The 12714-nt window shown below is 38.1% G+C and overlaps 1 protein-coding gene across 11 annotated transcripts in view; it reads left to right on the forward strand.

Annotated features, from left to right (window-relative positions):
* The window catches only part of plppr2b (phospholipid phosphatase related 2b), a 156922-nt gene that overhangs the window by 36338 nt on the left and 107870 nt on the right, over positions 1-12714 (forward strand). For 4 of the 11 annotated variants that reach the window (XM_079882710.1, XM_079882711.1, XM_079882715.1 and 1 more), the window contains exon 2: positions 1936-2106. In XM_079882710.1, the coding sequence (XP_079738836.1) occupies positions 1936-2106 (171 nt within the window). Of the gene's footprint in view, positions 1-1091; positions 2107-6438; positions 6724-7022; positions 7296-7882; positions 8216-10932; positions 11215-11295; positions 11326-11446; positions 11543-11746; positions 11778-12465; positions 12516-12669; positions 12705-12714 lie in introns of those variants that run through there. The other 7 variants (XM_079882708.1, XM_079882709.1, XM_079882714.1 and 4 more) reach the window with 6 other exon arrangements.

Here is a 12714-nt window from a genome sequence, read left to right on the forward strand (position 1 = left end):
AAAGTGGTATCAGTGGTTAACTCCACTAGCCTGACTACGTCTGACTTCCTACTTCCGCTCATTTCATTTCGCTCCTGTAGTCAGTCTGAGATAGCAGCGTATCTTTCAGTTTTCCACCGGCCTGAAAACAGCCGGGCCAATCAACGAACAGAGGGCGGGCTGAGAGCCGTGACGTAGACGCTGATTGTACCGTGGTGGATGCGTACTTGCGTAGATTTACTTCACATAATCTGCAAAAGTCGTTCACAGCCATGTTCACTCCGGTATTTCGCTCGATGGTTTAGTTTTTGCATCATACATGTGTTTACAGTGGAAGTTAGATGCGGCTGAGCATGCGCATAACACACGCCATAACCAAACGTTATGTGATTGGCTTACGGGTAACCAATGATTTTAAACTTCAGACAAGCGCCCCCCCGCGAGAGAGAAAACACTTCTCTATTATGCTATTCCAGACTCTCTCTACGAAGCAAAGTGAAGTAGCAGAGTCTGGTATTACCAGGCTATAACTCCACTGGAACAACATGAGAACATACAGTAGACATATTTCTAATTGAGAATGCCCCGAGATGTCTTGAAAATGTTTGTTGTATCAGATTCAGCTAACTTGAATGAATTTAAATTTGTCCTCAAAGTATGATTTATTAAAGACAAATTTTCATAGACAAACAAGCAGTGTTAAAAAAAAATTTGTTTTAATTAGCTCTACAAAATTTATATAATTGATATTAACTCCCACAATGCATTGTGTCCTCAGATGCCCCCTCAGTGATCACATAAGTGCATGTGTGTCGTAGGTCTGACGCTCAAAACATAGCCCAGGCTAATTCAAGGCTACTTATTCTCAGTTGATTCCCCCTCAAACAGGTTTAACACCGTAAACCACAACTATGGCATTACTATGGACAACAGATCTTGTAAATCTTGTTTACCTGTGTTTATGGTGTGCATGGTTTGTGGTAACTGTGGGTCTACTTATATATGTACCAGTATTTACTTTATGACTGACATTTATCCAGTGAACTGGAGCAGTTTCTGCACGGGCGCAATACCATCTGTTGGTTGGAAATGAGACTTGCAGAAAGGACAGAATTGCTGTTGCTTTATTATTGAATACGATCACATAAATAGATCATTCAGTAAAACACTAAATGCTTCACAAAAACATTAACATTAATATAAAAAGCAAAATATATTTGATGGCATTTTGTTATATAAATAGCGATATTACCATTACACATGAAGACTTTTATGACCTTTGATAACATTTAAAATGCTACAGAGCTTCCACACAATAATGACTATAGACAATAAATAGGAAATTAGATGTAAATACTAAATCGAAATTATAAAATAATACAATGCTCACAGCTGAACAGCAACATATATTTTTATAATTTTCTGTAAAAATCACACTTTAAGCTACATACATTTCTGCTTATTTATGTACATGAACTAATTCCAATTCATTTTCATCAGGAATTATGGAACATTACAGCAATGCCCTGCCAGTTAATTTTTTTTTTTTCCACTTTTCACAGTAATCCATTTTTGATTTCAATTCAATTAATTATTTACCGTTTCCCAATTCATACATATATTCATTTAGCTAAAGGGTCCAGATTGGAAATAAGTCTGATGTTTTTACTGTTTCTTATTAATCGGTGTGAAATCTGCTTATGATTACAAATTAATAATAATAAAAAAATCACCAACTCATCTCCTTTTTCACATAATGTACAGTGTGTACATGTCAGTTGTATGGTCATGTCATAGTGCTAATATACTTTCATGTATAAACAATCTTCAGCTGAACACAGGTCCTCTCAAAGCCTCTGAAATGCTCTCATGGACTAACCTCTGTGTGTATGCACTTGTATTTCTCTGTTTTGTTTGTGTATGCGTTTACACGTGTCTCTTCATGTGTAATGCCAGGTGGTCGGACCGGCTGAAGGCTCTGTGGCAGAGCATACACTCATATGGCTTCTGGCCCGTGTGTTTTCGAAAGTGTCTTGTCAGCTCGTCAGAACGGGCGAACTTCCACCCGCAACCATCCCATGAGCAGTGGTACGGTTTTTCACCTGAGGACATCAAAAACAGCAGAAGGTAAAGAAACGGTCTGCATTTCTAGTCTCAGCCTCCACATATTCTGTATATTTCGCTTTGTTTTGTTTGTCTGTGAAATTCTGATGACAATGTCTATACACATTTTTCACTTTTTTCAGTGTTTTATGTGCAATCCTTTGCAGAGACTGCAGTGTCATTATTTAATAAAAAAAATGACATAATGGTCTGTAGTGGAATAATCTATTTCAGAAAACTCAGCTGAAAGGCTGTAATTGGATGCTTTACAGCCCAGTCTGATGGTCTTTTTCTCTCTAAAGGCGCAGTCAAACGATAGGCTTTGAGCATATGAAATAAATTCGGACACCGCAATGAATATCAGCAGCAGGATATGATGTTATGATGATATATATATATATACAGTATATGTATATATAATTAGCTGCATGTGAAACCGTAGTCAAAGGTCAAGAAATGCAAGGCTATTTTCTACTGAGATGAATTTACCGTAGGATTTGTTGTTGCAGATTTGTAGTTAAAAACATCCCATTCTATAATGTTAAGACCTTAAACATGGACGTAATGATGCATGTGCTTATGTCATTGACAGTGTATGTTCAGTTTACCTGTGTGTGTACGGAGGTGTGCTTTGAGATGGGAGCTCTTAGTGTAAGTCTTATGGCAGCCTGGGTATTCACAACTGTGTACCGTGGCTTTCCTCTTCACCACCCCTCTCCGAATGCGCTTCCCCTCCAGGCCTGCAGGGGGCACTGTGGAGTCTGGCACCATGGTCTGTGTGGACAGATAGTGGTTGTTTGGCTGCCTGTGGACGTAGTTCACTTGTTGCTGGTAGAGTCTGGGGTGCGAGTAGTTTTGAATGAAGTTATAGTGATGGTGTGGAGGAAAGACCAGTGCGTCCATGGCGATCCCAGACGCTTGGACAAATTTGGAGTCGGTGAAGGGTATCAGAGGTGCAGGCTGAGGGTAGTGTCCAAAATCCCACGACTTCATCTTCCCCATGCTGTTTCTCTCATTTTCTCTGTCCATGTCATTAGCAACAGGGAAACTACTAAACTGATGGGGGTTTTCTGGCTGTGAGAATGGTTTCCCCGTTTGCGGCTGCTGTTCCAAATATCCCCCGTTAAATAGTTCAGGCAGTGAGGAACTTAAAGTTGCTTCATGAGGAAGCAGCTCAGCCAGTGAACTTGTGACAGACACTTGGTGTCTATTCGATCTTGTCTGGTCCCTCGGTCCATTCAACTCCTGGACCTGGTAAAGATCAGGACTGTGAACCTGGTCCTGTGGCGGTGGCCTTTGGGGAGTGTAGTTTTGAGAGTTGGACCGTTCAGGCGATGCATTGCCCCAGTCCGACAGCAGGAACTCCATATCCCAGCATCCCTCACCATCATCAGGGTCTTCATCTGTCAGAAACTGTGAAGGTTTGAAGTTGCCGTTGCTTTGGTGTGGATCCTTGCAGTCCAGATCCAAACAGCCCTTTTCAAACTTCCAAGTCTTTAGAGTCATCAAATATTTTAAAATTTATATTTACATTTATTGATGAACCATTTTTGAATTGTGCAATCAAGTATGTAAAAAAAAATTACAGTACAAAAATATCTCTTCAGGTGATGTATTGGAGATGTGAGTTGGGTTTTAACTTGCATACTTTGTATTATACACTCATGCTTAGTATAAAACTATTCATCTGTCATCATGGTAAGTGATTTCTTTGAATGAACAATTACAGTTGTGATTACCTTAAAAAAAAGCAGTATTTTATCCATAAATAACTGAAACAAACATACCTTCATGTTTTCCGAGGCGTTGCAGAAGTTTGAAAACGAAGGCAATACGGCTTGAGTCACAGCCATCCGTTTGGTGCCCTTTCAGCATTTATTAGATACAGAAATAATTTTCTAATGTCGCCGAAAAGAGGCAAATATATACGTCGTCTTTTGTCCAAAAATACTTTGACATGTGCTATAGACAAAGGGCAGGAACCCAGAACTTAGTGTTAAAATCAAAAGATATTTACAAAAATAAAGTTCACAGTGGCATTAATGCTGGTGACGCTTTCCCCCTCTTTCTGTCCCCCTCTCTTTTTCTCTCTATCAGTGATAAACTTACGTTTAAGACCCCTGACAGTTGTGATTGTGGGTGGAGTTGAAATTTGAGCCTAGAATTTTGAAAGTGCATTGCAATTCAATAAGTTAAACTCGACCAAATTAACAGAATGAAGCAATGTGGCCGACAAACTAAACAACACGTTATTTATCTTATCACCTGTTTAATTCTGCTATCCAAAAATATCCCTGCTCAGGGCCTTTTAAGCTTAAATAAAATATTAATAATATATGCAGTTGAATACAATAGTTTAATTAGCTAATAATTCTCAAAAAGAATATTTAAAGTAAAATAAAAGGAATTCAATAATCTTGAAATTAAATAAAAATAAGAGTAGTTTATGTAGTAATAGTAATAGTAGTAATGATAATAAGTAGTATTGGAAAAAAAATCATGTTATTAAAACATAATTAATGCTTAAAAGTAGTACTATATATGCTGACATCGAAAGCTAAGATGATTGGAAGATTGTTTGCAGACACTATCAAGGGAGCTTAAATGAAATATAAATGTACACTCAGAACTCTATTTTCATGTGCTTCATCTCTCCTGAAATTCATGGCACACATAAACTGAGTTCAGTGTCTGTGCGAGTGTGCGATTCTCAGAAGGCCGGTGTTCAGTAGGTGATTATGTTCTGGAGAGCAGTTATCAGTGTGCTTATGCTGATGAGAAGCCTCCTGTCCCGTGTCAGATAATAGAGCTCTGAGTCCCTCTGATGCCTCTTTCTCCACAGATAACAGCACATACACACATTTACAACGTCAAGCCTCGCTGCTGAGCTGCCTTTGTTTAAAAAACAGCATTGACTCATTTGAATGGAACACATCATTTTTCTGCAGTTTTTGGGCTTGTGAGAACAAAATACACAATCGAGCTGGGTAAGGTCGCTCAAAAGAGTGGCTAATAAACACAAGCAGATCAGTAATGTCAGTAAGGTCTTGAAATCCAACTCTTTTGGTCTGTTTACTCCTGATTATTCCTCCATTTTGAGTCTGCAAGGTAAACTAGAGCTCAGCCTGTGTGAAAGAAGCAAACAAAAATGTCCTTAAATGTCCTCCAAATCTTAGTTGGAGGCTTGTGTTTAGCCTAATCCATTACTCCAAACAGACATCTTCACAGGTGGCATCTCATAAAGTTGGTTGAGAGAATTCATAGTGTCTGCACAGCTGTGATATATGCAAGAGTGGCTACTTTGGAGAAGCTAAAAATATAAGAGAGTTTTGGTTTTATTAACGTATTTTAATCACTACGAAAATGCCCATACTTCCATTTCTGTTATTTTCGTGTTTTTTCATGACTTTACTGTTATTCTAAAATGAGGAATACAAAAGTAATAAAGAATGTGTACAAACCTTTCTCTGGAACTTTGTGTCCAGATGGGTAATATTTTAGAATTTTTTCAGCAGTAATTTCCCTAAAAGTAGTTTCATTATATTACATATAATATATTTTTAGATTTAGTAGCTTCATGATCACAACATCCCCTGGTTTCTGCTTTTTGTTTGTGCATTTAACCAGAAGACCAAATGACTGATCATTTTTAGATAATCATGTGGGAGATCAGATTATTACCTTACTATTCTGGCAAACAAATTTACATTTTAGAAATAGCCTATAAATGTAATCTAGAGGGTTATTATGAAAGTTAAAACAAAAACTAAGTGCTTGTTGTTTGTGAAAGCTTCATATGAAATGCTAGATGTGACAAAAAATACATTATTTTAGGGTGGGTTACATAGGCTCAAATTACTTAGGCTTGGGAGTCAAAGGTCATTTATGAGATGTTCAGGTAGGCTATCAATCCAGTAATTTAAAAGTGCTCAATGATTAAGAATGACAAAGCGGGACAATACCCAAGATCAGACACATGGCAATAGCTGTCCATTTTCCTGTCCATGTGACACTGACAAAACAATCAAATGACTTCAGTTCCTCCCAGCTGCTGTAAACATGATGTTGGATTTAAAATACAGTTTCTGCATTTACTATCCTAACCACATGTTCAGGGCTGAGAAGAACTAATAAAACCATATTGGTCGACTCAACTGGATATTGGGAACAATACGTCGTCCTCAATGTCTGTGGCTCACAGTCCTGCTTACTTCAGAGCTACACACTTTAATGGACACATTTAAGGTTGTTTAGAAGGAGAAGACACATATAGATGAGACAATTTTGCACATGAATTTCCTGTCTTTGTCATATGAAGTATTAGCTCACTAGGGCCACTCGTGGGAGTGTCTCTCTGCCTTTCTTCTTCTTATGTGATGGAAGGATGTGGTTTTCTTAAACATATGAAACATGTTCGTTGGTGTTTTTAATGCGTGCTGAGGAAGTTTGTGCAAGTGAATGGGAAGGGAGGTTCAGCTGGTGGTGATTTTATGACATTGAGTCATAATACACAGATCTCTAGAATTTTTGAAACTCTAATAGGTGTGAAGAACCTGTAATATTTGGAGTCCAGCACTAGAAGAATGTCATTTTGTGGGTATTTCCTCACAGCTTTGATCATCCTCAAGCAGCATTTTAGTGGTAAGTGTGTTCACATTTCATATTTATATTTCAGTATAATCACTGTAATCTCAACCACATAGCAAGTCACAAAGTATAAAACACTGAGTTTGAACATAATATGTAAATTTAATTTCAATATTGAGTTGGCTTTTCATGTTTTACTGTTGTTATACTTAACTTGAAAAGATCCACTTTAGACCAGCACGAATTTCCATGCCGGCCCAGGTCTTCTAATCTAGTTGGTTCACTACTTGACCACACATGATAGTACTTGAATTGTAATGTAACTAATATATTGTCTTTCCTTGATCTTTCAGCTGCTGAAATATCTGTCCCACCGGCTCCTACCCTGATCCAGACAGCCGTCATAGACTCTACTGTGGAGTTGATTTGTCAGGCTCCACTGGGTTATGGTGGACTTGAATTTAAACTTTTTAAAAATCGCAGTCGGACACAAACCGTACAGCATTTAACCAAAGAACAAAGGGCTCGCTTTGTGCTTAGGGGAAAAGATACAGAGAAAGAGAACCTGTATTGCTGTCAGTATGAAAACAGCATGTTCAGTTTCTACATGCAGCCAGAGCCAAAAGGTGAGTATTCATATTATATTATATTATATTATATTATATTATATTATATTATATTATATTATATTATATTATATTATATTATATTATATTATATTACACTTTATTTCGTATTTCGTATCACTTTATTTTATAAGTAACTTTGCAACTACATGTCAACTAACTCAGAGTATTAGTAGGCTGTTAGGTTAGGGTTAAAATAAGTTGACATGTTGTTGCAAAGTTACTTGTAGTTAGTACTAGAATGTCTAAAGTAGACTATCGAAATAGTGTTACCTATTATATTAGATGTTTTTTTTGTGTGTGTGTGTGTGTGTTAATGATCCTGCATAAATCTCTGTTGTCACATCGGCTGAGGCACAGGATTAGTACTGGTAGTTCACTGTGCTGTGTGTGTTGTAGCGGAAAGATTTGAGGTCACAGAGGTGTGACGGTTAAAGAAACTGCTCTGTCTAGTTGAGTTGAAACCCTCTTTTGGTACCCACCAAACCAAGCTACTCCACCCAGCAGTGCTTTACATCTCTTATCTTTAGTTTTGCACACATATATTCTAAAACGCTACGTGCTCTTAACTTTCTTTGTTCTTCTAGACTTCAGTCCCCCTCCATCCCCTCACTTGAGGGTCGAGCCCTCTAGTGGGCATGTGACGCCTGGTGAGACACTATCATTCCACTGTCAGGCTCCACCTGACCAGCAGAAACATCCCCCAGAGACTTTCCTCCTGCTCCAGAGAGCCAAAGGAACCCCAGGCTCCATGGTCGCCCCAGCCAAGCTGGTGTCTCAGTCCCAGGAAGCTCACTTCAGTGTGAAGACAATGGGATGGGAGGACAGTGGGGAGTACGTCTGCCTCTACCAACTCAAATTACCAAAGACGGGACAAGTGAACTCCACAGCCAGTCAGCCGGTACACATTACTGTCATAGGTGAGGAGAAAACTGTCGGATTGGTGCTATATTCTGATTACATCTCATCCATATTGTCTTGTTTTTAAACATTTGATAGAAAAACTATGGCAAGTGTTAATATTGATCTACGTTTTGCATGAATATTGAGGCGGAATTTCAAGGCATTATAGGTATATAACATAATTATATCCTTTAAGGCAGAAAACTATCTCAAAATGCACTACAGCAAGCTCAGTCATGGCCAATTTCCCTTCATCATGTTCGAACCATAGACACAGTGGCTGTTAACATTTTATGCCGATAATGTCATTTGGAGCCTGAGTCTGCAGAGTAGTGATCGTGAGGCGGAGCCACAGTATCAAGGTCCTGCTCATACTCCCGCTCTCACAGACTCAATCGCAAGCACAACTGTCAATCATGGCTTTACACCCCTTTTTATAACATCAAATAACTAACTAAAACCAAACTTACTGGAAAAACAAACACTTAAACATATGTCAGCGTGATGAGAGCTACCTAAAATGACAGAAAATTTGATTACTTAGATTCCATTCGATTACATGGAGAAGGCGGGGATGATGAACTACCAGGGGGCGATTGAAACATTTTTGGCTTCACTTTTCAGGATGTGTGCGACACACTTGGTTCGAATGCTTATAAAGTAGTATTCATAAAACAGTATGTGTAAAATACCCGAATGAACTACTATCCTGCTAATATCGTAATATATCAGGTCATCATGACAATGACAACATGGCGTATCATGTCCGCATTGTATTCATGTTTTTTTAACACATTTATAATGCAGTGAATTCAGACGCAGCTAGGGAACAAATTCAAGATTTGCATTATAAATATACATATTTTATTCAACATTGAGAAGTATTGATCAAAATAGTTTTTAAGCTTAAGAAATGTATTATTTTACCCGATACTTGCACGGCATGATACTCGCTATTGTGCCATTATCTTGGCAACATGTTGATGTAACGGAGGCCAGCTAGGAAGAGCTGTGCGAGTAAACCTCACTCCCCTGATCTCAAGAGGCGGCCTAGCGACAGATGCTAGAAGCTGCGATCTTTAGCGTCCTTGTTACCATGCCTGCCTACCATGCTGAAAATGGCGGTTCGAATCCCGCTCAGAGAGGTGCGAGTACGCCAGGAGGCCGGAGGGGTTACACTAACAGCAGTTTCTGCCTATGTCCAGAGCTCCAAAATGGAGCTATATTTATCATTGGTCAGCAAATTTTCATGGGCGAAACCAGTCATAGTGGTGCAGGTATGACATCACTTTGGAGGCCAAAACGCAGAAACGAGTTAGCGTTTTAGCACTTTCGGTTCCATCGCCTCGAAGCCAATGGTTTTTTAAATGGGATTTTAGTGAAATGGCTGAAATAAGGTCCGTTGAGAACACAAGCTCAAGACACTTTCACGTTTTATTCTACAACATAAAATACATCAGTATTACCCCACTCGTGATTTTTTGAAGCCGTTCGGTGTCTTGTTAAGGGGGGAGATTAAACGGCATCACGTCGAACTTAATCTGCTTTTACTGCCTCATTATATTTATAATTGTGCTCTTATAAATCATTCTAACAAAAAATTTCTGGGAAGATATCTTTAGGTAAAAACTGAAAGAGTTGTCGGAAGCTTAGTGATGGTGACGTTGAAGTCGTGGGACCGTGGTGTAGTTCGTTTATAGACTACCTTTAGCTTTTTACTTCTGGCGACTGCACTTAAGCTTCAAAATTCATAAAAGATGTGTTCATCTGTGAAAATGATCTTGATGGACAAAATGTGAAAGTATCATAAACTTTTGTAAATCACAGAGCTTGCTTTTTTACGGTAATCTAAAAGCCTATGGAATTGGGGTTTTGTCGAGGGAACCAGTGTAATGCTAAATGCCGGTTGGCCTACAAAGTGATATCATACCTGCACCACTGTATTGCACAGAAACAAACCAGGTGATTGGGAATTTTGCATGAGCGCGAAAGATTTCTCCACAACAAATTTCGCAGTGGGTTCACCGCGTAGCCCAACAGAAAGCTGTTTGGTTTGAAAGTGACTTCTATGTGAGCAGTGCTTCATAAATCACTACCCTATTGACAATAGACAATGGATCTTTTTGGCCAATGAAATTTCTCTACTGATTCACTTTATGAAGTTCTATGATTTTTAAGAAGGCATCTGCCTATGTAGGGAGGGAGTAAGCAGAAAGACATCAGATTGCTCAGACTCGCTCTCCCAGTTTAAAACTAGATTAAAGACGCATCTCTTCAGCCAGGCATTTATATAATATTTTTAATCTTACAGTTAAATCCAGTCTCTAGTTCATAGACGCCAGAGGAGAACTGGCCCCCGACTGAGCCTGGGTTCTCCCAAGGTTTTTTTTTTCTCCATTAGGTCACCTGATGGAGTTTTTCGGTTCCTTGCCACTGTTGCCTTTGGCTTGCTCAGTTGGGGATATTTAATTTAATTAATCAATCAACAATACTATTGATCAGCATTACCAAACGTGGACGTTTTACACTAGAAACAAACACTGATGTACTATTTTATTTAATACTGTGAAGCTGCTTTGATACAATCTGTATTGTGAAAAGCGCTATATAAATAAAGTTGACTTGACTTGACTTGACATCTAACTAGCTTTTGAAACAGAGCTTACTAACCGTGTTGAACTTTTGCATGTAACTTGTTTTATACATCTGTGTCTGTGCGTGTTTCCTCTCACAGAGCTCCCAGTGCCCACCCTGTCTTTATCCCAACAAGAGGGTGAAGTTCTGGAGTGTGTGGGGTCACCGGCATATCTACAAGGCTTCTTCTCCTTATTTCGTGTGGGTGTCCTGTCACCTGAGGCGACCCATCAGGCTTCCCCGACCCAACACAGTGCTAGATTTCCCGTACCCACTCGTTATGAACATGGTGCTCAGTATCAGTGTCAGTACAGCGTGTCTCTGGGCAACTTCTGGGCTTACTCTAAGATGAGCACTCCATTAACTTTCCCATGCATTACAGGTGTGTACTACTGACTGTAATAAACCTCATAATGTCATATAAATAAGACCCTAAAATCTGCTTTATTGCATACTTTTTCAGGATATCACAAATGCACACAGGTCTCTACAGGTAAGATTTAAGTCTTACTGTGGATTTGTACGCCACCATAGTAATGCAGCAAATCTAATTATGCCCAACTGGGTATCTCAAAACATCCTCTCCCTTTGTTTTCATACACGTCTATGGAAAGGCAGCACAGACCTGGCTGTTATTGTTGGCTCTGTGTCTGCGGGTGTCCTGTTCCTCATGGTGGTGTCACTCCTGGGCTTTGCCGTGCACAGACATAGTGAGTCTTATTTTAGTTGCTCATAAGTTTGCTTTGGTTAAGTCTGGTCTCTCATGAACTATAATATTCAGTGGTGGTTATCTTCTCAATCCGTTTAATTAAACACTGGAACAAAACAAAGTGAAAACACCTCTCGTTTTTCATTCATGCATGTAATCCTCATTAATATATATTGCATTGTAATCATTACCCATTTATTTGCAGTCAAAAACAAGTCAGAAGGAAGGAGACAAAGGTGAGACAATAATGAAGAGCGAAGCTGGTATTTGATTAAAATTACATTTACATTTATTCATTTGGCAGGCATTTTATCTTAAATTGATCAAAAGTGACAGTAAAAACATTTGTATAATCATGTTACAGATTTTTTTAAGTTAAATGCTGTTCTTGACTTTAGAACTTTATATGCATCAAAGAATCGTGAAAAAATGGATCCCGGTTTCCACAAAAACATTAAGAAGCACAACCGTTTTTTAACTTTGATACAAAAAAATTATTTAGCACCAAATCAGCATATTAGAATGATTTCTGAAGGATCATGCGACACTGAAGACTGGAGTAACGATGCTAAAAATTCAGCCATTTTAAATTATATTAAGATAGAAAATGTCTATTTTACATTTCAATAACAATTCACAATATTACGGTTTATTTTATCAAATAAATGCAACCTTGGTGAGCATAAGAGACTCATTTAAAAAAAAACATTTAAAAAATCTTACACACCCCAAACTTTTTAATAGTGTTTATTTCTATAATTATTTAAATAAATATTTATATAAATATTTAAAACACTAATGTAGGTAATTCTATTATTTATATATAATTATTTAAATGATTTCATTTATTTTGATAGTACACTTCTAATATGAGTAATATGAATGTTATAAAAACATTAACAAATAAAATAAAACTTTCCACAGAGAACAAGACAAATTCTGGCAACATGTTCACTCCAGAGATCATGTTGTTGGTAAGTCATCTCTTCAAAGCAAGTATCATCCATTCACTTCTGCACATATATATGTGCATATATCTCCCAGTATTACATCATAAGCACCATTCATATCTGAATTTGCCTTCAAGTTGATTGATTTTCTCTCACCATGGACTTATTTTCTCATCAGACCTCACTCTGCAGCGTGTTGACATTGGATCTGAGGTAATGATGC

The sequence above is a fragment of the Squalius cephalus genome (assembly GCF_949319135.1).
Source record: "Squalius cephalus genome assembly, chromosome: 10".
NCBI classification, from domain to species: domain Eukaryota; kingdom Metazoa; phylum Chordata; class Actinopteri; order Cypriniformes; family Leuciscidae; genus Squalius; species Squalius cephalus.